General features: G+C 37.9%; 1 protein-coding gene across 2 annotated transcripts in view; it reads left to right on the forward strand.

Annotated features, from left to right (window-relative positions):
* FRK (fyn related Src family tyrosine kinase) overlaps positions 1–21,281 on the forward strand; it is a 47,450-nt gene extending 26,169 nt beyond the window's left edge. Inside the window, exons 3-8 of one of the 2 annotated variants that reach the window (XM_059842253.1) lie at positions 2,713–2,873; positions 3,499–3,667; positions 11,148–11,306; positions 16,275–16,456; positions 18,373–18,538; positions 20,428–21,281. In XM_059842253.1, coding sequence (XP_059698236.1) covers positions 2,713–2,873; positions 3,499–3,667; positions 11,148–11,306; positions 16,275–16,456; positions 18,373–18,538; positions 20,428–20,621 — 1,031 coding nt within the window. In that variant the 3' untranslated portion in view covers positions 20,622–21,281. The remainder of the gene's footprint in view (positions 1–2,712; positions 2,874–3,498; positions 3,668–11,147; positions 11,307–16,274; positions 16,457–18,372; positions 18,539–20,427) is intronic. The other variant, XM_059842254.1, reaches the window with a different exon arrangement.
* Positions 21,282–21,796: the final 515 nt, after the last annotated feature.

Below are 21,796 nucleotides of genomic sequence, written 5' to 3' on the forward strand. Positions count from 1 at the left end.
GCCTCTGCACCCGTTCTGTGCTGGTGAGAGTGATCTCATGTGTCACCCTCCTCCCACATCCACTCTGGGCATGGAGGCAGAGCAGAGGTGCTGGTGGCAGTGCTGCATGGCGAGTGCTGGGGGAGGGCTGTTCCCAGGAGCTGTGTTGGGGAACTTAATTTTTGGCAGTAATGGAACATTAGTGTCTCCATGACTCATTTGGAGAAGGTGTGGACTCTGCTGATGCCACCATAAATTTCACCATAAATTTTTGTGCCCTGGGGAAGAAGTAGTAAATTATTTTATTCACATTCTTCAGGTGGCAAAATCTACTTCTGCTTAACCCATCATGTGAAGATGGATAGCTGGGAGAGGATAATCCTTCTGCTAGACTGAAACCATGTAGAAATCTAATAGGGACCTGTAATTCTTTTGGAAAGGGCAAGTGGAGGAGAAAACCACTGTAGTCTTCAAACCAAGTTACTTTCAAGCTGTGTGAGACTGAAATTACAATCCTGTCCTGGTTAGTAATCTGGCATGGGTGTAGAGATGACTGGAAGGAGTTATGGGTAGTTCTTTCCTTAGTGATATGTGCTCTGTATAATTTTGGCAGAGGAGCCACGCTGTGCTGCAGAACTCCAAGTGGGTGCTGTAGGACTTGTACAGCCAAACTCAGCCCTAAAATAAAACTAAACAGCCTCCTGTCAAATACTGCACTAGTCTCAGCTACTTATCACAGGATGAGAGAGTATCAGTGCAGAAATTTTCTCCAGCTTCTACACACAAATTGCCATCTGACCTGCACGCTGTCAATCATAAGGCTTTGTAAAAGGCTCATTTAAGAAATTAGAGCACATCCTTCAAACCAACTCTTGCATTAATAATGTTAGCTACTTCACAAACAATAGTTATCACACTGCTAATAAATAAATCAGGTAGCCAAACTACTATTACTTGTGATATATAACTGGGACTGGATTAACAGTCATCCTGTTGGCCTTTTGTTCAAATGCATCATAAAGACTAATTAATTTGTCTGGATTAATTTTCCTGTGAACTTTGGAAAAGTCATTACATTTTCAGTCTGTTTTTCCTGAATTACTCTTTCCTTCATTTTGCTTCAGCACCATTTCCAAATGACACATCACAAAAACATTCATAAATTTAACGGTTAAAAAGTAGTAATTATGGGTGTTAATTAAAAAAGAAATATAAGTTGAAAAGTGCAATGTAATATGGATTTTGTTTACAAATATTCTCATTCCTGTCCTCATGCAGAATCGTAAGTTCCCAGATTCCTAAAAATACTTTCTGAGGTGGAGTATTTTGAAAAGCTCCTGTCTGCTCTCTGGTGGTCTTGGATGACAATCGCACAGTACAGTGCAAAAATACTTGATCATCCACAATAGTACTTAAGGAAGGAGAGATTTCCTCTTTGATTTCATCACTTAGATGGTGAGAGAAATTATTCTTCCTATCAGCTTTGCTTATTTCATGCAACCAATCCTATATGCTTTCTACATACAATATGTAACCACATACTCTTCTGTTATTAAAACCAAAGTTATTACCAAGATGCACACAGTGGTACAGTATAAAAAATCTGTCTTCTAGGTTTGTTGTGTGACACTCTTAATGTTAGAGCTAACAGCTGTGGACCTCTTTGGAGCAAAATCAGTTACCCTTCTGAATGTAATATAAACTCTCTACTGCCCATTGAACACGGATAGTGATGTCTAAATAATGGAGGGTGTAGGAAATTACACCCACATAAGTGACTAAATACCTTTTCAGCTCTTCTGTACTGCCCTCTCTAATGATTCTGAACCTGCTATTTCTTCTACTGATATTCCTTTGTAAATATCTCTAAACTAGAGGTCTCTAAACTTTTGTGTGTGTGTGTGTGTGTGTCAGTGTGTGTCTCTGTGTGTGTGTGTGTGTGTGATTTATACATATTTTTTGTCTCCCTCTGATCTTGTGCTGGTCCATGTCTAGCCCCAGCATAGAGTGGCCCAGCCTTTTTGACACATCTAAAGAGTGCTCCACTGGTCACAGGGAGGGACACTTTGACTGTCATGATAAGCAGGTCTCTTACAGGAGGTGAGGAATGGTCTTATTGATTAAGACACAAGAGATTAGAATAAAAAACATTCCACTGAAAAGGAATTAATCAACTACCTGAAACACAGCATTATTCACCTGATTTTTACATATTCCAAACATGCACAAAATTTAAAAAATCCCTTGGAAGACGTGAGTGCTTTTCAGAGAACTGTGGTTATGTGGAGGGTGTATCTGCTTCCTCTAAAATGCCTGCCAGCCCAGCAGCTGCTATTTGGATTGTTAACACTAAAATAAAGAAGGATAAAGAAAATATTAAAAACTGACTAAATGGTGCTGTCAGTTAGATGCTTTTGACTGGTTTTGGTGTCTTCAAACATGGGAAACAAGAACTGCCTCACAGAAGATATATTTATGTACTTCTACATTAGTTCTTTTGGGGGAGAATCTCCAAATCTGAATAGCTGAAGACTAATGGACAAGATGTGTTAAGCTATCTGAACAATGGGTTTTGGTTTGAAAGAGGCTTGTTATAGTTGTCATATTTGGAACTAAAATAATTTATTTTAAGGTCCTAATAAATATATTTAGAAACATTATGATGGTTTGGGTATAAATTATATTGTACCACTTCAATAATCCCTGGACACTTTTATATTTAAATCTTTTTAGTTTTTGATGGTACATCTGTGAAGCACTACAGGATTAAAAGGATGGACGGAAGCTTTTTCCTAACCAGAAGGAAACCTTTTAAAACTTTGGATAAGTTGGTTGACTATTACAGCAAGAACAGTGATGGCCTCTGCGTGTTGCTCAGACAGCCATGCCTAAAGGTAAGGCGTGGATGCTACACTGTACAAACTATTTTTTGTGAGCTAACTCATCAGATATCTGTCAGAAAGTGTTGACCCCATATCTGCTTCTACCATTTCAGAATGTTAATGATCTGCTTGTTTTCAGGAAGTTCTGTGTAGTGTTACAGTTTCATTCTTGAGGTTGACAAATTAATAATAAAGTACCACGCCATTTTCAAAAAAGTCATCAAGTGTTTGGGGGAGTGCGGAGGAATATGCCAGATCATCATTTCTTAATACCTTTTTATAAAAAACACTTGGAGATGAAATCTCCAACTCCATAACTCTAGCTGTCCATATGTAATTACTGAGACAAAACCACAAGGTTCTGGCAACCAACACATCACTGTTCAAAAAGCTTTCTAGAGGGATGATGTCTTATTTTTGCTTTTAATGGGAGGATATTTTCTTTAGCATATTTCTAATTTCTAACAAAGAGCAGCCAGAATGGGGGTTGTATATTATGTTCTTGGCTCACTATTGCATGTGTATACTCTAAAGAAACATTATCTATATCTGTTCCAGCTTTACATGAAATAGTTAACAAAGATTTGTATATGTTATTGAAGTCTCAATTATTGTATTGTTTATTTTCTTTTACAAGATACAAACTCCTGCCACTTTTGATTTGTCTTACAAAACTGTTGATCAGTGGGAGATAGACCGACGATCTCTGAAATTTGTGAAAAAATTAGGATCTGGTCAGTTTGGTGAAGTATGGGAAGGACTGTGGAATAATACCACACCTGTGGCAATCAAAACATTAAAACCAGGTATGTGAAATATTCTTAAATGTTAATGAGCTATTAGCAAGAGTGCTCCTTTACTTTTTAAATGCTGCAGCAAACAGAGCCTATCTGTATATATGCATTCATTCTTAAAATCCACACCCCTAGACATGAAGATTAGTAAATCTTTAGGTCTAGCTAGTCTTTGGTATTTTGAATTAGAATTTTATACAGTTTTCTGTTTCTAGATGAGCTGAATTAATTCAAAATCTGTATTACATAAAAAGGCAACCACAACAAGAGTTGTACCTATTTTTTACAGTATTGTTTATGTGGAAATGAGTAACTGTAGACTGAATAATCTGTAGGTGAAGTAATGGATTTACAAGCAATTTGTCGTCTGTAGGGTTTTACTAGTGATTAGGTGCTATACTGCAGTGATTTCTTTGGTAATACAGAATATTTATTATGCTAAGTTTGTATTTAAGGAGTGCTTTAATCCTAGTATTGCTTGAATCAAATTTTTAAAAGTTTCTGATACACAACATTTATACCCACTATTTGCATGTAATATAAGATTGTGACTAGTACAGCTTTTAACATTTTTCTTAATTATGTTTCATTAACTTCAAGTAATTTGTGCATTTTCAATCAACAACATAAAATATCTGCCAGCAGATGGCAAGAACCACATAGATAAGAGAGGCAGCTTGGATGATATACATGTTTTTTAAAAAGAGATAACAATATGAGCTGTGGTTAATTGAAAAAGCTTGTGTTGGCCACTAATGAACCTGATTCAGGAAGCAGAACAGATTCAGACCTTTGATTCAATATAACATCAATATGCTTGAGCACTGCTTGAATGGTCTTCCGAACAGGGAGGAATTTAAGCATATGTTTCAAGGCTCTCTTGTATCAGGATATCTTTTGTGTTTTGGGATGTGCAAACTGAAAGAAAATAAGCCCCCTTTTTTCTTTTATTTTTTCCTCTGCTTAACTGAAAATGTGAAAACTGTTCAGACTAAAGACCATTTATAATTCATATGAAAGACAATACTTTTTTCAGTGAACAGGTGCATCTCCCTAGTGACTCAGCAAACAGAAACCAGCTTGAAATCTCTTTTTCACTGGAATAAACATGAGATCACTGCAAACTTGTTATCATATATGGACTAGCACAGTATAATGGAAGAAACTCCTTCAACTGTGATTCTTTCTGTAGTATCATAGTTCACCTGGGACAAAGGGCTCGATTAATCAATACTTTTTCTATCTCAGTTTTTTACACTCTAGTCTGACTCTTGCTAAGGTCAACAGCAGTAGTTTCACTGATTGCATGCTGGGTTGGATTGAGTTAGGGCAGACAGAAGCCCCATCTGGATGCACTGCTTGGATAGCAGAGAGTTTGTGACCTAACACTGCGATAAGGAAGCCGTGCGTTGCACATAGTGTTGCTCAGAATGAAGAGTTTGATTCCCAAAGCTGTCCTGATAAATTATGTAGTTAATGTTGAATCTCTTATCACTGTACTTTGTGAACTATCTCATTCTACAAAAACAGTTCAAATAGTCACAAATGTAAGCAATTAACCTTGTAGTATCACTTCTTCAGGGAATTATCCTCTTCTATACATTGTTTTTCACTGTATAGTGAAAGTCACTTGGAGTCCCTAACAGTAATCAGCACATTGGTTTTCCATAGCTTGTTCTCATTGTTACTCATGAGGAATAAGACTTCACTAATTAAAGACAAACCACAATACCCTCATCCTAATCTGAGAAATAAATGCTTATCTTGGTACTAATAAAATTTCAGCAAAGGGTAGGGTTGGTAATTTCATTCACCATAACATAAAGTTGATAAATGAATGGAAAATATAATAGTTAGTGAGTAATCAAGAAATACATTCTGTTGATGACTGAAGCTTCCAGTATTCACATAAGCAATGTTTCAGGCTTGAAGTGTAACACAATGTAAAATACGCCTCTCTTGTTGTTTGGCTCAAAGATCTAAATCACTTGTCTTTACACTAGGGCAGGAGGGGGACAGACTTTTCACTAAGCTGTTTTACAGTGCAGACTCTCTGGACAAGCCAGTCATCAGAAAAACAGAGGAGTGTGTTAAACTCAAGGTGATCTGAAAAATATAAGGGGCTGAGATGGAAAGGGTTCTGCTAAAAAGGCTTTACCACCAGAGAAATTGTGAAGTGGAACAATGATCTTATTACCAAGCAGGAGCAGGTTGATCAAGGGTAATCACATGGTGAACAATAGAGAAGAGCATAATGCAATCAGAATGCCATAGATTTACAGGCCTTAAGGCCAGAAAGAATTTCTGTTATTTGGGTTTTTCTGTTGTGCATTATTTTGCAGTGTACATCTCTTCTAGACCATATATAGTCGGAATACTTTGCTGTTATATGCCATTACACGTCATCCCTCTGCTGAGATTAGCATTTATATTTAATCAAAACACAGCTTGTTCTTGACTACACAATAATGAGAAGTCTTCTAGTCCTAAGATGAAGGCACTGTAAGAATCTGCACCTAATTTCACATTTGAATTTGCCTGATGTCTTCTCTTTAACCCTTGCTATGTCTTCTTATTTTTCTTTCCATTCAGGTTTAATCACTTTTCAGTTGTTTTTAGAAAGGCTAAATGCAGTTTCTTGTTATATAATGTCCTTCTCATTTCTCAAACAATTTTTTTCTGGACTTAAACTAGTCTCTAGCTATTGCTACTAAAAGGCTTAAAATCAATTATGCCAATGGCATCCTGGTCTGTATCAGCAATAGTGTGGCCAGTGAGACCAGGGCAGAGACCATTGTCCCTCTCTGCTCGGTGCTGGTGAGGCTACACCTCAAATCCTGTGTCCAGAAAAAGAATTCTCCAAAACAAAAGCAAAACATCATAATCACAAAACCAAAGTCAACAATTTGCACACAATCCACCCCTTGTCCCTCCAGCACAATTACAACAACTGAAATTCCCTGAGATCATTCCACTCTTTGCTCTCAAATATCATTGTCAAGGTCTTGCCCATTACCTCTCCTTATTCCTTTTACAATCTGTTGATCAGTGTGGCTATAAACAGAAAGCAGCAGTAATGTGATGCTTTCGTTTAGATAATTCTCGTATTTGTTCACTGGTTCACTTATCTCTGCTTTGGAGACATCTGTGACATTTTACCAGCCACAACCATAGCCACGAATGTGTGAATGAAAAAACAAAATATAAGAACATCTTTGCCTTAAAGAACATCTCTGACTTTACAGCTGTTGACCCATAGTTTTCAAAGAGGTGCAGGGATCAATAAATGGGAAAACAGTCTAGAAACCAGCAGCTGCTATTTCTGGCTTTGGCTCTGCACATCACTGTCTTGATGCAGGTCCCTGAACATGTCATTTCACATTTCTGTCTTTATTTCCTCACTGAGACACTGTATTTTTCTATTTAAGTGGAAATCATTGCAGCAGGGATTTGCACTTTGTCCTATGTTGAGTGTGATGGATTTTCTAGAACCTATTGTCTGGGCTAGCTTGCTTCTCCAGCTGTCAGCATGTGAAGCAGACATCTATCATCACCAATTAATTGTATCTGATAAAGTTCCTTATGCCTGTTGAAGCTGACGCATACATTTGTCATTATCACGTTGTAAAGCATCTCCCAAGCTTCTCTCTGCATGGAAACTGTCCAAGCATGATTTTTTTTTTTTTCAGGAGGCTTTTCCAAAATAGTGTCTGGGTTGGTACTGTCAGTGGAGTTTTTCATAACATTTTCATTTCTCTGATTTGTCATCTCTTTAATACATATGCAGTGTAAAAAGCTTTGCACTCAGGGAAGTACCCAGTTTTCCCTGAAAAAAAAAGAGATTTTTTATTCCATTTAATTCAGTATGGGGCCTTACACTGATATGTAAGTTTACTTCTGTATCGTGACAAAGCTGCCTGAGAACATCCAGAAACATATATTATTCGTCTGTTAATATGAATAGGCTATTTTAGTTTCTTGTGTTGCCAAATACTTAATTTTTAAATTTTATTTCTTTAGTACTCATAAAATTCTTCAGAAGGTCATAGTTATATGCTTACTGCAGTCTCCACATAAATTAATTTTCTATAAACTTTACTTAGAGGGCTAGGTTCCTCTGAAGTACAAGGGTACTTTGAAGCAATTTGGGAAGTTTTATTGAAAAGTTGCAAACAAAGGGTCTTGTGACAGGTTTATCAAATATTTAAGGGCCATTTACATTTAGGCCAGTAGAATCTGGAAAATAACTAACCTTCCTCTTTAACTCATTTCCAGGCTATCAGTGTTTATCTTTCTCAGATCTAGAACAAAATATTTTCAAAGAGAAGTCAATCAGAACTGATATATCTGTTTTAAGAAAGCTTAAGTTAGAGGTGATTTCTGGCAGAGCAGCACAACATAGAACATCTTAAAGAAAAAGATTCCAACATTTTGTTCTGAAGGATGACTTTGACATTTAGAAAAACATTTTTCATTCAAAAAACAGATTATCTAGACTGTATTTTCTTCAGGTCCTGATAAATTTACTCCCGAACTGGTATCTTACACAAAAGAAACCTCTGCTTGTTTCAATAAAGGCTTATGTTAACTAATTGTTAATTACCAAATTGTTTCTACTTACAGTAGCCTGCTTTTTATCTTGTGTTTACCCCTTACAGGTGAAAATGTATATTTCATTAAAACATACATATTCAACTACAAGTTAAACCCCCTTCAGTTATTTGAAACTCCATTTGGCATGTGTTTCCTGCCTCAAAGGGATGTACTGTACATTCTTTGCCACTATTGTGACAGGTTTTATCCAACTAATTTGTAACAAGCATGTTTGGTTGCTTTTAGAGGCAGTTTTAAATTTGCTTATTCAGTTGCTGAAACATAATCTTAGGCAGAACACTCATAAAGACACTTTTAACTTTTTTTCATTTGGCATCCAATCTTCCTATGAAGTACAAGATAAGATCTACAGGGCTGTGGGGGATTGGGGTGCTGTCTGCTGCTTGTACTATTTAAAGACATAAACTAAGTAAAGCTGAAGGTTACATATGCTCTGTAAAACATGCAGGAAATACTTATTGATCTTTTTCTGGTTTGTTATCATTATTGTCACTGCTATTTGCTTTTACAGTGTTGAAAAAGATTTGCAGCTATTCAGCCAATGGAATACTTCCTTCTTGATCAATTTATTGAAAGTTGTCATATCTGAAAAATGTGTTGCTTGGTTTCTGTTTACTGGGAGAAGTTTATAGCATGTTTAAACTGAGAAATTCCTTGTAGGCAAATTTTGATGGTGGGAACAAATCAGACTGTCAAATTCTATGGTGTGAAGAAATCCTGTATAATGATCCATAGAGGGTCCATGATTTGGTAGCCCCTAAGTGAGCAAGTAGTTCATCCTTTTTAGGATCAACTTGTCAAATTTTGGCACTGATGCTAAATCATTTGTCATGCTGATGCATTTGCTTTTGTAGGCAGAATGCTTCAAACCATGCAGCTTCTCTGTAGATTTTAGGTTGATTTTCATGACAATGCATATATCTTGAAACAATAAGCAAATGGGGCAAAATTTTAAATCAATATCAAAGTGAGTCCAAACCCTATAAAGACAACCCTAGACTTTTAAATTATTTTTTTAATCTAGAATTGGTGGAAAGTTTGAGTAAATCTGTAAAGATTGTGCTGTTCTAAGCAAGAAGTGAATATAGAGTAAGAATCACAGATATTTTGGGTTTTCTCCCTGTCATAATCTCTGCTTTATTCAGACCAGGTGTGATCATTTACTCTTTGTGAAGCTCCCACTTTTCTCTGACAGTGAGTAAAGAAAATGAGTATAGCTTGTACTTGTTGAGGAGATGTATTATTGGCAGCTTGTCATTTATTGATGGAAATCCAAATACTTTGACCACTCCTCCTAATGGCATCCTATAAAGTCTCACCAAATTGGACAATATGGGATTGCCAAGGGAAATATGAGGAAATGGAAGTTAGGAGTACCTGTTCCTTGCAATGCAATCTTTGCTCTCCCAAGTAGCAATGTCAAGTGGCTCTTTTTTCATAAAGTCTATGTCAGGAGCATTTCTGAATCATCCCTCTTGTACTGATGCGAGGATAAGAAATCACACATCATTCCTATGTTTTGGGAAATAGGCTGGGGCATTTTTCAGGAGGTGGCATTCAAGGTAGGTGTTGGGTGAACAGGCTGATTTTCTAGTCCTTTTTGTAGAACAAATTATCAGCTGGAATTTTATTGCTGAGCCATTTAACATCCTCCAAGAGTTTCACTTAACTTAAAAATCCATGTTTGGAACACAATCAAACTCCCAAATGAACCTTATAGATTACCTAATATTAAAAAAAAAAACAAACCATAAATACTCTTACTTTTGCAGCCTTGGCTTCTCAAATTACTTAGTCTGTTTACTGAGTAAGATGAGTTTGTTTTTAAACGTGGCACAGACCAGAATTAGTTGGATAACTAGATATTTTCCTCCCCAATCTTAACTGTAATATTTTCTTAATTAAAGTATTTTGATTTGGGAGAAAGGAGAGATGTAAGTAGTTAAATAATTTCACATTTGCATGTTTGTACATGCATTTTGAAGGAGATATTATTCACCAGCTTCCTCAAACATCTCACAATATCTGATCACTACTGGATCATTCATCTAGAAAGCTTTGATTCTTTATTTGTTCATGTTTTCCTAATCAATCCCTATTAAAGGACATATGAACTTTAATCCTACATTTGCCATGACTTTAGCTTCCTGTGCCATTTCTGACTGCTTCTTTGACATAGTTTCTGCATTGGTTCACTACAGATATGAATAGAACTAGAGATGTTATGATCTTATGTAACACTGAAAAAGTTGGCATCATTTACTCTTAAGACACTTTGATATTTAAGGGATTGTAAAATTAATGTCACATCTGTGCATACATTGGTATTTCTGATAGGGCTGCTATTGCATGATCATTATAAATAGCTATTTGTTTTTGTATATATCAAATGCACACATCATCTCCTCATATGCTAAACTGATTTCAGTGCTTTCAGCCTTTAATTGGTGAAGCTGAAAATATAGTGCAACAAATTTTTATTGCAGCACTACTTTTCTCTCAGAAATTTTATGTTCATTACCTAGACACTCTCACCTCAGTTTCTGATCCTTTCATTAACCAGTTGTTTGTTGGAAATGTATCCCTTAACATTCTAGCCTCACGGTTTTTTTCCTGTTTGGGGGAGTCCTGGGGGTGGTTGATTTTAGCCTTTATATTTCTGGTGGCTGGGACACATATGTTCTCTGTCCCTACACTACTGGCATATTTCACTCATTAAATGTTTGTTTCAGCTGCACTGTCTGTTTTCTGTGGAAACTGTGAAGATTTGAGATTTTAATGTACTTTCAAAGACAGAAAACAATATCAGTTACTCCCTTAAGATTGCTGGTAGAAAGCCCTTTAATAACCTTGGTTTTGTTATATGCTGTTGTTTCAGGTTCAATGGATTCAAAAGACTTTCTAAGGGAAGCACAAATAATGAAGAACTTGAGACATCCAAAGCTTATACAGCTTTATGCTGTCTGCACTTTGGAGGACCCAATTTATATTATTACTGAGCTGATGAGATATGGAAGTCTTCTAGAATATCTTAAAAGTAAGCAAATGACTCTAAACTCATTTTAAGGGTGCTGCAGTTTAGTAAATACACTAACATAAAAGATAGAAGTACAATACCCTGGTTTAATGTAAAAGCTGCATTATTTGTCATGTGTGGGGGTGAGAAAAGCAGAAAGGTTTATGAATTTTTGACGACAAAATATTTAAAAAGTAGGAAAGAATCACATCTACAGTCTGATTCTTGCCTTATAATGGCTCATATTTTTCATCCAGTTCCAGGACTAGATGGGAACATACAAAAAGGAATAAAAATATAAGTATCCAGAAGGATAGGTCATCATATTTGACATGAAATAGAAGCACTTCCACAAAATGTACTTAACAGCTTTGAAAACTATTACTAGTCAGGGATAGCTTTTCACTACAAATTTGTCCCTTGCCTATCTCATCAGGGCTTTTATCTCAGTAGCACTTCAAATTGCTCTTTTGAAGGCAAATAATAATTAAAAATAAAATTGTACAACCTGGAACAGACTAGCATAATGACTGCACTTTTAAGTTCACTCCTGTTATTGGGAAATTCTTGATTCTAGTGTTGCTACCCATTTTCAGTTTAGCAGATGTCTGTGAGATGCTAAATGTCTTCAAAGCTGTAATGATTTCTTGAAGACAAAATGTTTGCCACGGTTGTCATGCTGAATTTCTTCTCTCTTTACAGTCCATAAAGCAAAGCCCTGTGTAATTCCACCGACAGCGTTTACCATGACACATGCCTTCCCCCATCTTCTCTGTGGAACCATTTTTAAATGAGGGTCTGTCCACTCACAATTACAGCTAAAGAAATCTCTGACACAGAGACAGCCATACCAGGAACTGCCCAGAGTGGGTCTGCCATGACCTTGGGCCAGATCATCCACAGTTTTGTAGGCATTTGCTGGCCATAGGTAGCAAGGCACAAATTTCCTTCAAATACTCATCTTTGGTGCCTTTGTGTGCAGATTGCAGTTTTTCTGATTGAAAGAGCCTGGCACATCAGGAAATGATTGCTGTGCATGGAAACATTTATTGCACTGGAGAAATAGCTCTGAGAAAGCCAGGATGAGTCACAGCTATTGCAGAGGTGAAAATTGTCCTGTTAGTGTGCATAGAGTAAACACGTCCAGAGTGCATCAGTGCTGCAGCCTGTGTGTGGATCAGTTGCCAGCCTATGCACAGCACCCTGCTCCTTGCCTAAGTGCTCACTCCTGTAGCTCTTCATCAGAGGCTGTGGAAAGCCAGCTGGTTTCCAGGCAGCCATCAAGATATCCATAAAAATGGCCAGTTGAAACCCAGTCTAGTGGTATCCCTCCTTGTCTGACCAATGCACAGGGAGGTGCACAGAACTAAGAGGTGGAGGCAGAGATCCAAGGGTTTTGATAGGTATTGTGGTCAGAGAAAAGTTGTTGCTGTCAGTGAGACTAATAAGGAAAGAGATTTGAAGCTTGTATAGAGCTCTGTGACTGGAAGTGATCTATATCAGCTAGAGTGCACAGTTCCTGGTAAGTCTTCTTGAGATTCAGCCTCTGCAAGGAACAGGAAAATATTTCCAGAAGGCTTCTGTCTCTATGTGCACTATGGGAAAATAAAGCAAACTAGAGTGGAGAAAAGTCCAGAGATATTCTTTGTTCCTATTCCCCTCCTAGAACTGTATGGTATGCTTTTCCAGCTTTAAAAGTCCCTAAAATTTTATTCACAGTTACTATCACATTTCCCCATAATGACAGCTACTTAATAATGATGGACATGGGAATTCCCTGTGCACTCTGTAAATGCACTTTGGGAGAGTTCTTGATGAGCACTGCTATGCAGAGTTATTGAGCTGCCACCAGCATGAGAAAAATGCACCTGAAAACTTTTCTTTGTTATTGGAAGTGAATGAAATTGTCATAAATGTATGAGTGCTTTTATCAATTCTGATGGGCCTGGGGCTTGTTCTGGCAGGTATGCAGTCTTGAAATTCAGTGAATTATTGTGGAGGCAATGCCCTCTCTGGAGAAAGTGCTGCTTATTTATTTTTCTCTTTTTTTATTGTCAGATATCTGTCAATGAGAATATTTTCCTGTCTTTTCTATATGAGCAATTATGATAGATTGCTTAGAACAGGGTGGAGACCCCAAGACTTCTTTAATATTTTCACTAATAAATTTTTCATATGAGGTTGAGGGCTTTGTCAAAAAATATTAGTAAAAAAGGATATGGAGGTGCTACATTTTCTCGATCAGTTAAATAATAATCCAAGGGATTATTTATAAATTTATAAATTCAGCAGTAGCGCCTGATTTTGAGTGTGGAAGTTATATAAACATATCTATACCTATAGCTAGCTAGCTAGATATAAAGTAGCCTTCCACTGCCTAATGGGAGCCTATAAGAGAGCTGGAGAGGGACTTTTTACAAGGCCAGGTAGTGATAGGGCAAGGGGGAATGGCTTTAAATGGAAAGATGGTAGGTTTATATTAGGTAATTCTTAGAAATGCTTCACTGTGAGGGTAGTGAGGTACTGGGATACTTTGTCCAGAGAAGTTGTGCTTGTGTGCTCTGTCTGGCCCAGCCTGGAGCTTTGGAGGTGTAGTCAGAAATCTTTATGAGACATACATAAGTGATTTACACCTCAGATCCCAAAGAGACTTGTGATTTCATCCTCTGTTTTTGTGCACAGGTTGTAGCTCCTGGTCAGCTGAGGCTCTTCGTTAAAGCTTTCCCTTTTTTAGCTCTAGAAAGCTGCAGTGTAGAACCAGCTTACAGAGAGATCAACCAAAAAAACACTGCAGCAGCCAGAGCAACTGTGGCCTCTTCTCCTCCCTCAGCCCACAGGCCAAAGGCAGAAGCTGAGCCCAGTCTGGTATTCCAAACAGGCCCTAATGAAAGAAATGGTCTTTCAGCTGCCTCTCCAGTGTTAGAACTGCTAAACCCTCCTGTTTTATTCCCTGCAGACACTCAGGTGCACCATGCTAAAGGACAAGGATAAGATCCACCTCTAACTCCTCTTCTGCACTGAAGCAGCTCATTAAACACAAGGCTGATGAGTCACTCATTTTTCTTGTGGCATTGCCTTATTTTGCCCCTTGGAGCAAGCTTAAGTCAGGCTGTCCTGGAGCATCAGCAGACCAGTGACAAACCTGTGCTCAGCTTTGTTGGTATCCTTGTCTGCTCTCATCAGCAGGTAGTTCACAACACAGGCAGATGAAGCCATGTGAAAGGGAATATTTAAAGCTGACTGACATAGGCTAACTTCCAAAACCCAAATACTAATGCAAGGTGCTTGAAAACATTTAATTATTTTTGGATTAAATACAACATGAGCATCATTTGTGGATTTATATCTCTGTCTAACAAGATTAATAACAAATGTTGATGCCTGCCAGTTATCAGAACTGAAAATCTTTAAAGTGTTTTATTATTCTGTGGGCTGAGTAGATTTTCACACAGCCTGATTTTTGTACCTCTCTCTTTGAAAAGTCTAGGCAGTATGAAATGTGAAGGAGAGGAAAGGACATTCTGAGTCAACTATAGAAGTAAATAATTTTAGTGTTGGAGTTTTTAGCCTCAAAAAGGATGTGGAGTAAGATACGTACAGGACAATTTTTTTTTTTTTCCTAATTATGTCAGAGCATCCAGAAGAGCTGGAAATCAAGGCCTGGAGATTGCAGAATACATTAGTAAATGATGGCATTTCACACTCTTCATAAGGTGGGATGACATAAAATAAAAAAATAATGGCATCGAATAAAATGCCAGAACTGGAGGAGGCTATTTAAAACAATGCTAAGACACGCTATCACTGCAAATCAATTAAAAATAAGCGAGACAAAACTGCCCGCTAAAAAACTTATTCCTTTATTCCTCTAACACAGAGGCAGTAAGTAAAAGTCACCAAGCTGATGACAAAGAACTGCCAATAATTCTAGCAGCAACAATTCAGCTTTTTGATATTAAGACTCTGAAGCAAAGTTGAACTTGTTTTGAATGTTAGAGGCTACAGAAGTAGAAAGCCATGCTTCAGTGCTGCAGCATTTAGTGCTGGGTGAAGTGGTCCTTGAATGTAATACTGATTTGGTTTACAATGAATTACCTCCTGGTTTAAATTCTTTGCATGGAGAAGGTTGGTTAGCTGTCCCCATAATGCCACAAAGGCCCTGCATTTGTACTCTAATGTGTTATACTCCAATGAATTTTTTATTCTTTGGTTACCTGTCCTACAATTTTTGGCTGCAGTTTTTCATGGCCTGAGACTTTCCTCCATTTGTAGAGGCAAGTTGCTCAGCTCAAATTTCTTCTTTGAACAATGATCTTTGATAGCCAGAACTCACTTTCTGGAGTTTGCTTATCTTAGTGGGGTGGAAATGACATAACATTGCTTCAAAAAGTTCTACTGGAGAAGGAGGCAGCTTGAAAGCATCTCAAGGAGTCCTACTCTTGAGCAGCGACAACAGAGATAACAGCGTGAAGCAGTCAAGCAGACTGGAAGGTGAAAATGAGTTATACTGGACAGAAGATGGCATTTTCCCTAGTCAGAATCCCTGGAGAACAGGGAACAAGGATAATTTTGTGGTTTTCCATATTTAGTCAGCTCTAGCTACAACCACTGGGTACGGACATTAACTCTTACAGTTTGGAGCAGTTTTATGAACCCTTTATGTCAGAAAGGTGCATACTATGTTACTATCAGTAGATAAAAGATTTTCTCTTTGGACTGTGTCAGCAGCTCCTTCCTGGCCTAGATTAACTCCTGCATGTAGTATCTATTCTTTTAGAGAAGACGGGAAAAGCATTGTTACTCAGTTGTTGGGAAATAAGTAATGTCATTCAGTAATCCCTGTCATTTGTCTGGGCTTTTACTTTATTGTATTGCATGGTTTGGTTTATTTGTGTGGGCTTTTTGAACCAGGCAGGTTTTCAGTTATTTATGTCTGAAATCAACATCTTCTTCTGGTTATGTTGTTCTTGTCATCTCCTTTTTAAACAGAAGATGGAGGCTCTCAAATCTCCCTGACACATCAAATAGACATGGCAGCTCAGGTGGCTTCTGGGATGGCATACCTTGAATCTCAGAACTATATCCATCGGGATCTGGCAGCCAGGAATGTTCTTGTTGGTGAGCACAATGTTTACAAAGTGGCAGACTTTGGACTTGCAAGAGTTTTTAAGGTAGGTTGTGAGAGGGTTAATTGTCCCTGCTTTTAACTCTTGAGAACAAGGTGGGAGAGGCCAACTAAAGAACGAACTGTAGCCCTGAACGGATGGATAGACATAAAGGCAAGCCCAGGGAGAAAAGGACCCATACCATGTTCAGTTGTATCTTCTACCTGCATTATCCCATGCAAGGTCAGAAGTAGTCCTGTGCCTTTGTGTCAGTCTGAAGAATCTTGGTGTCTGCTTCCCACCCAACCACCCAAGAAGGATCCTGGCAAGCAATACCCTTTGCTGGACAAGCTTTATCCACAGTGTTTGCAACATGGAGAGGAATGATTGAAAGATTGTACACCTGGGCCTGTAAGGGAAGGCATATAAAAATGTATTGACATATATTCTGTCCTTGCTCACTTCCCCACTGCCTCCATGGTGCTTGTGACCAGAAGTAGTAATCATAAAAGGACCTTATTCCTCTCCACAGCTAACAGCAACATTTGTAAAGTGAGCTCTCAGAGCTTTAAGTCTGATGCAAATTCTTTGCCACTGCACTGTTTTGGTTTTTTTCTCTGGTCCTTGAAGGCAGAGAATGCCAAGGGTCACTGGCCAAAGTATCCCTATGGAAGAGCTGTGGTTTAGAAGCGAGATTTCCTACCTCTGAAAATTATTTAATCAGTGTTGGAAAGATTTATTTTGCTATATTTTATGGATTTCAATATGAAATCTATAATTTCCGAGGCTGTGCTTGGGTTTTATTATTTATTCATGTTCTTGCACTGAGAAGGAAAAACAGAGAAAAAAGTCTTCTGCTTCTCATTTTGTTTTTCCATTCAAACAGCAGAAATTGAAGTTCATAACAGAATTGGATTTATTGCATACTGAAGTATAGAATGACGGCTTAACAAAAGCATCAAGGGACTTTGAAAATATTTTAAATTTAATTTTGATTGTTCTAAATATACATAAATTCATATTAAAACTTCTTTAACATAAAAATATATCTTTTTAAATGAACAATGCTCATAATGGATATGTTTCTTGTTTTTAAAGATTAGTGTTATGGTCAAGATGCTAACTGTATAAGTATAGAGGTATAAATCAATAACAACAAGTATTTTCAAAACTATTGAGCCTTTCAGCTAGGAAATATACATTCTGTATTTAGACAATCAAAAAAATCAAAATCTGGTACACATCCATCTGGATTTGCATGTGAAAAACTTGACTGAGGCTTAGGTGTGACTTGTGTACACTAAATTACGTGTAAGAATTAAAGAGAGAAGACATGTTCACAAAATTTAGATGTCCTTGCGATAAACCTTTAAGGACATGATTCTTCAAACTTGCAACTCAACAATTTTTTTGTGTCTTTCACCTAGACTTTACACTAATTAGCTGATGAGAAACTAATATGTTAATTTGAATCAGTCAAAGTTTATTCTTTCTTCCCCAAAAACCTGCTTAAGCCACTGTTATCAAAGTCAGTGACCCTTCTACAGCACAATAAATCACAAGAAATCTTCTGAAATTCATTAGCTCTTGCTCTTGCCTTCTCTCTTTACTGTAGACCAGACGTGGAGACATTTGGTCTCTAGTGTCAGCAGGATGCTTACACTGCCGCTCCTGGAAGACTTTTGAAATCTTGCATGCCGGGTCCAGAATTCACAGCAGCAAGTCATAATTAATCAGGAGCCACTACAGTGCTGTGTGCTTGCTTGAAATGATAAATGCTTTAGAAAAGGCCCTGATGAAGTCTCTGCACTTTTCAACTGCAAAGCTGAATGCAATGGTAGACTTCAGAACACGGGTACTTATGTGAAAAACAAGAGTTTGGTTAAAAGATAAGATTAGGCACATGCTGAGCTTAGTCAGATGCTTAAGTGCTTTGCTGAAGCAGGTCTGAAACCAGGCTTGTTTTGTTTTACCCATGATAGGTAGAAAATGAAAAAATATATGAAGCTAGGACTGAAACAAAACTCCCAGTAAAATGGACAGCCCCGGAGGCAATCCGCTACAACAGATTCAGCATTAAATCAGATGTCTGGTCCTTTGGGATACTTCTGTTTGAAATAATCACCTATGGGCAGATGCCTTATCATGGTAAGTACTTTTACCTAAAGAAGGATGTCAAATTTTTGTCTTGATTTCAGAATAACACACAAAAAAAAGAAGGTTGAATGCCTGTACTATGGGCATGTTAAAGGGTTAAAATTTTAAAGAGAGGAAGAAGGTTGTTTAGATGAGGTACATTTAGTGGGGCAGACCTTCTGGCTTCCTGGGCTTCCTGGCAGCTTTGCAAAGGCTGTGGTTAGCACACATTCAAGCTTCCTCTTGATGGAGTCAATCTGGACTGCACAAGCACCTAAGCCAGCTGGCTATTTTCCTCCATCATCAGATCAAAGATGCCAATTCTTGGAATGTGAAAAAGGGAAGAAAGAAAGGAAGGGTTTTTTGTTCCCCAACCTCTCCTTTTTGAATTTTAATTTTTTTTGGTATATCTCATGGAAGAATAGATTATGTGTGAAGTGCTGAACAAGCTCTTCAGAAAGAAGGTGTCTGAAAACTAAATCAGGGTGCTTTTACCCCCCTCCCTCATGTATGATTGTTGCAGTGAAAAGTCTTCATAAAGGAAAGGATCACAAGAACTAAATAATTAAAAAATAAAATGTCACCAACCTCAAAAGTAGATATAGTAGTCTGAGAGCAGCTACTATTTCTAGCACTGTGAGAAATGTTCAAGGAACTGTGGCTCCAATAACACAAGATATCAGTGAGATGATTGACTGTGACTCATTTTGTGCTGGTGAGTAGAACACAAGGGAAGAACTAAAGCAAAAAAAGTTATGTTGTGTCTGTACAGGCCTGAGGGGTAGTGCGTTTGCCATAAACTACATTTCACAGGGTCCCAAACTGATATTTTCTGTAAAAGGAAAAATTGATTTTGCTTTTTGATTCCCACCCTCACCTCCTGTGAAATTGTTCTGAAGAAAAAAAAGCTAAGCAAAATATCCTGAAGTCTTATATAAACTATAGTTGTGTACATATGGACAAACACACACATAAATAAATCATTTTAGTATAAAAAAATATGTAACACCATGGCTCTGGATATTGTCTGAAAACTCATTCAGTATTACCCCCCCCCCCCCCCCCCCACACCTTTTGCAAAGGCATCTGTATCTTAAAAGTAAAAAATGTGATTTTACTATTTGCTTACTTGCTATTACTTTCAGGAGTTTGTTCTCAGTTAGAAGAGTTAGAAGAGTTTATGTTGATTTGGGGTTGCAGTGGATAATGTGCAGAGGAAGCACCATCAGAGGTCTAGGGAAAAGAAGTTAACACAATTCAAGATTTAATTTACAGAGTGAAAAATTGGAAGAGAACAGGACAATAGTCTTAGTATATAAAGGTATAGCAAAGATAAGGGAATGGTTTCTTCTCCATGACTGGTGGTGATGGAGCAGGGGCGATACCATTGCCCAGCTGCCCTTGAGGAAAGAGGGCTGACTTTAGGAAAAAGTTTCTAAATGAGAGGAAAATTCAGCAGCAGGTCAGGTTTTCTTAGGAGATTTTGTAGTCACTGAGACTAGAGGTGTTTAGGAACTATTTAAGCTAAATAGATGTCTGAAAAATTTTGACAAATCCGAATGGTGGAAGAAAAGCCTCCATGCAGACAAACCTATTTGTGATGCCTTGCAGCTGGGACAGTCAGGGTGAGGTGGTGGGGAAATGTTGGAGGTGGTTTTTAATTGATGCTAAACAGTAAGAGATGAGGCTCTGTCCCTGGAATTGTTCAAGGCCAGGCTGGAAGGGCTTTGAGCAACCTGGTCTAGTGGAAGGCATCCCTGCTCATGGCAGGGGTTTTGAACTGGGTGATCTTTAAGGCCCTTTCCAATCCAAACCATTCTGTGGTGATTCTCTGCTGAAGAGAGAGGAACACATGGCACCCAGAAGCACATCCTGGGTGATGAACTCATTTTGGCTTGCAGGTATGCTGGGACACCAGGTGATCCAGCTGCTGGACAGTGGGTACAGACTTCCCCAGCCGGAGACGTGCCCAGCGCCACTCTACAGGATGATGGAGCAGTGCTGGAGCGCGGAGCCCGATGAGCGGCCCACCTTTGAGTCCCTCAGTGACCAGCTGGAGAACTACTTCAACAACAAGCTCTATTCCTTTGCCTAGGCCCAGGCCATGGGACATGAGCCCTCGGGATGCTCCTGAAGGACATGTTCTAGCCAACATGGCTAACAGAGGCTGTGCAGTCAGCCTAACCCCAGGTGTGGGGTTATTTGGGGGTGCTGAAGAATCCTGGTACACTTCATCACCTCCCTGATCTTAAATTTTTTGCTGCTGGCAAATGTTTTGCAAGACAAAGCATCAGGAAGCTGGAGGGTGGGTATTTCCAAAAAACAGTCTTCTATTTATTTTAAAATGATATGTTGAAAGAACAAAAAATTGAAATGAGTCTAGCTAAGTAACTATTGTAGCTTTTTTGTAATTTCTTTATTGGAATAATTATTTACTGTTAGACTTTTCATTCCAATCAGTTTGTTCTCGGGAAGGAATGTGATGGCTCTACACAGCAGGATCTGTGCTCCCAGAGTCTTTTCATTGTAAAAAATAATAAAAGTAATCCTGTGACTGATGGCTCTGATTTGTCAGAATTCAAATTAATTGCCTTGCTTAGAATTGAAGTACATGTGCTATTGCTATATGTGAAAATAATGGGAGATATTTATGAGAGAAAAGGAATTATTTTGTTTTCCAGATGCACAAGCTGATCTTTTTATATTTTGTCTACTGTACTCCTTTTACAAGAATAAACAAAAATATTATTTTGAATTCTTATTAAAAGCTGTTTGTTCTTAATATTGTTAAATATCTATGAGTCATTGTCCATTGAACTGCGAGGGTTTATTTTATGGTTCTTAATTTTAGCGATATTGGAGGAAAAGGTATTTTAACAGAAACTTAAGACTGTCTCAGTGTTTTAGAGTGACAGCCTTTTCAATCCTGCTTCCCCAAATCACAAACCCTCTCCAACAGGACAGGTCTAGGTATTTTGCAGAGTAACTAGCAATCCTTTCTTCTACCTTCTTCAGGTTCAACTTTAATACAGGAAATTTAAGTAATAGATGATCCATTTCATTTTGTTCCATGGAGAAATGGAGCCCAGGTGCTTCTGCTAGCAGTCTATATAGCTAGCTGTAGATATTAATTTTTTTTGCCCTTTCCCTAACTACGGTATCAGTTCTGCTAAAATCTGGTATCGCTGTGACAGTTTTATTTTCTCAGTTGTAAGGCTTAAATAACCAAGTTTTAATTATTTACTTATGATTCATCAGTTAATTATTTAA

This window comes from Haemorhous mexicanus, chromosome 3, assembly GCF_027477595.1.
Source record: "Haemorhous mexicanus isolate bHaeMex1 chromosome 3, bHaeMex1.pri, whole genome shotgun sequence".
Taxonomy (NCBI): domain Eukaryota; kingdom Metazoa; phylum Chordata; class Aves; order Passeriformes; family Fringillidae; genus Haemorhous; species Haemorhous mexicanus.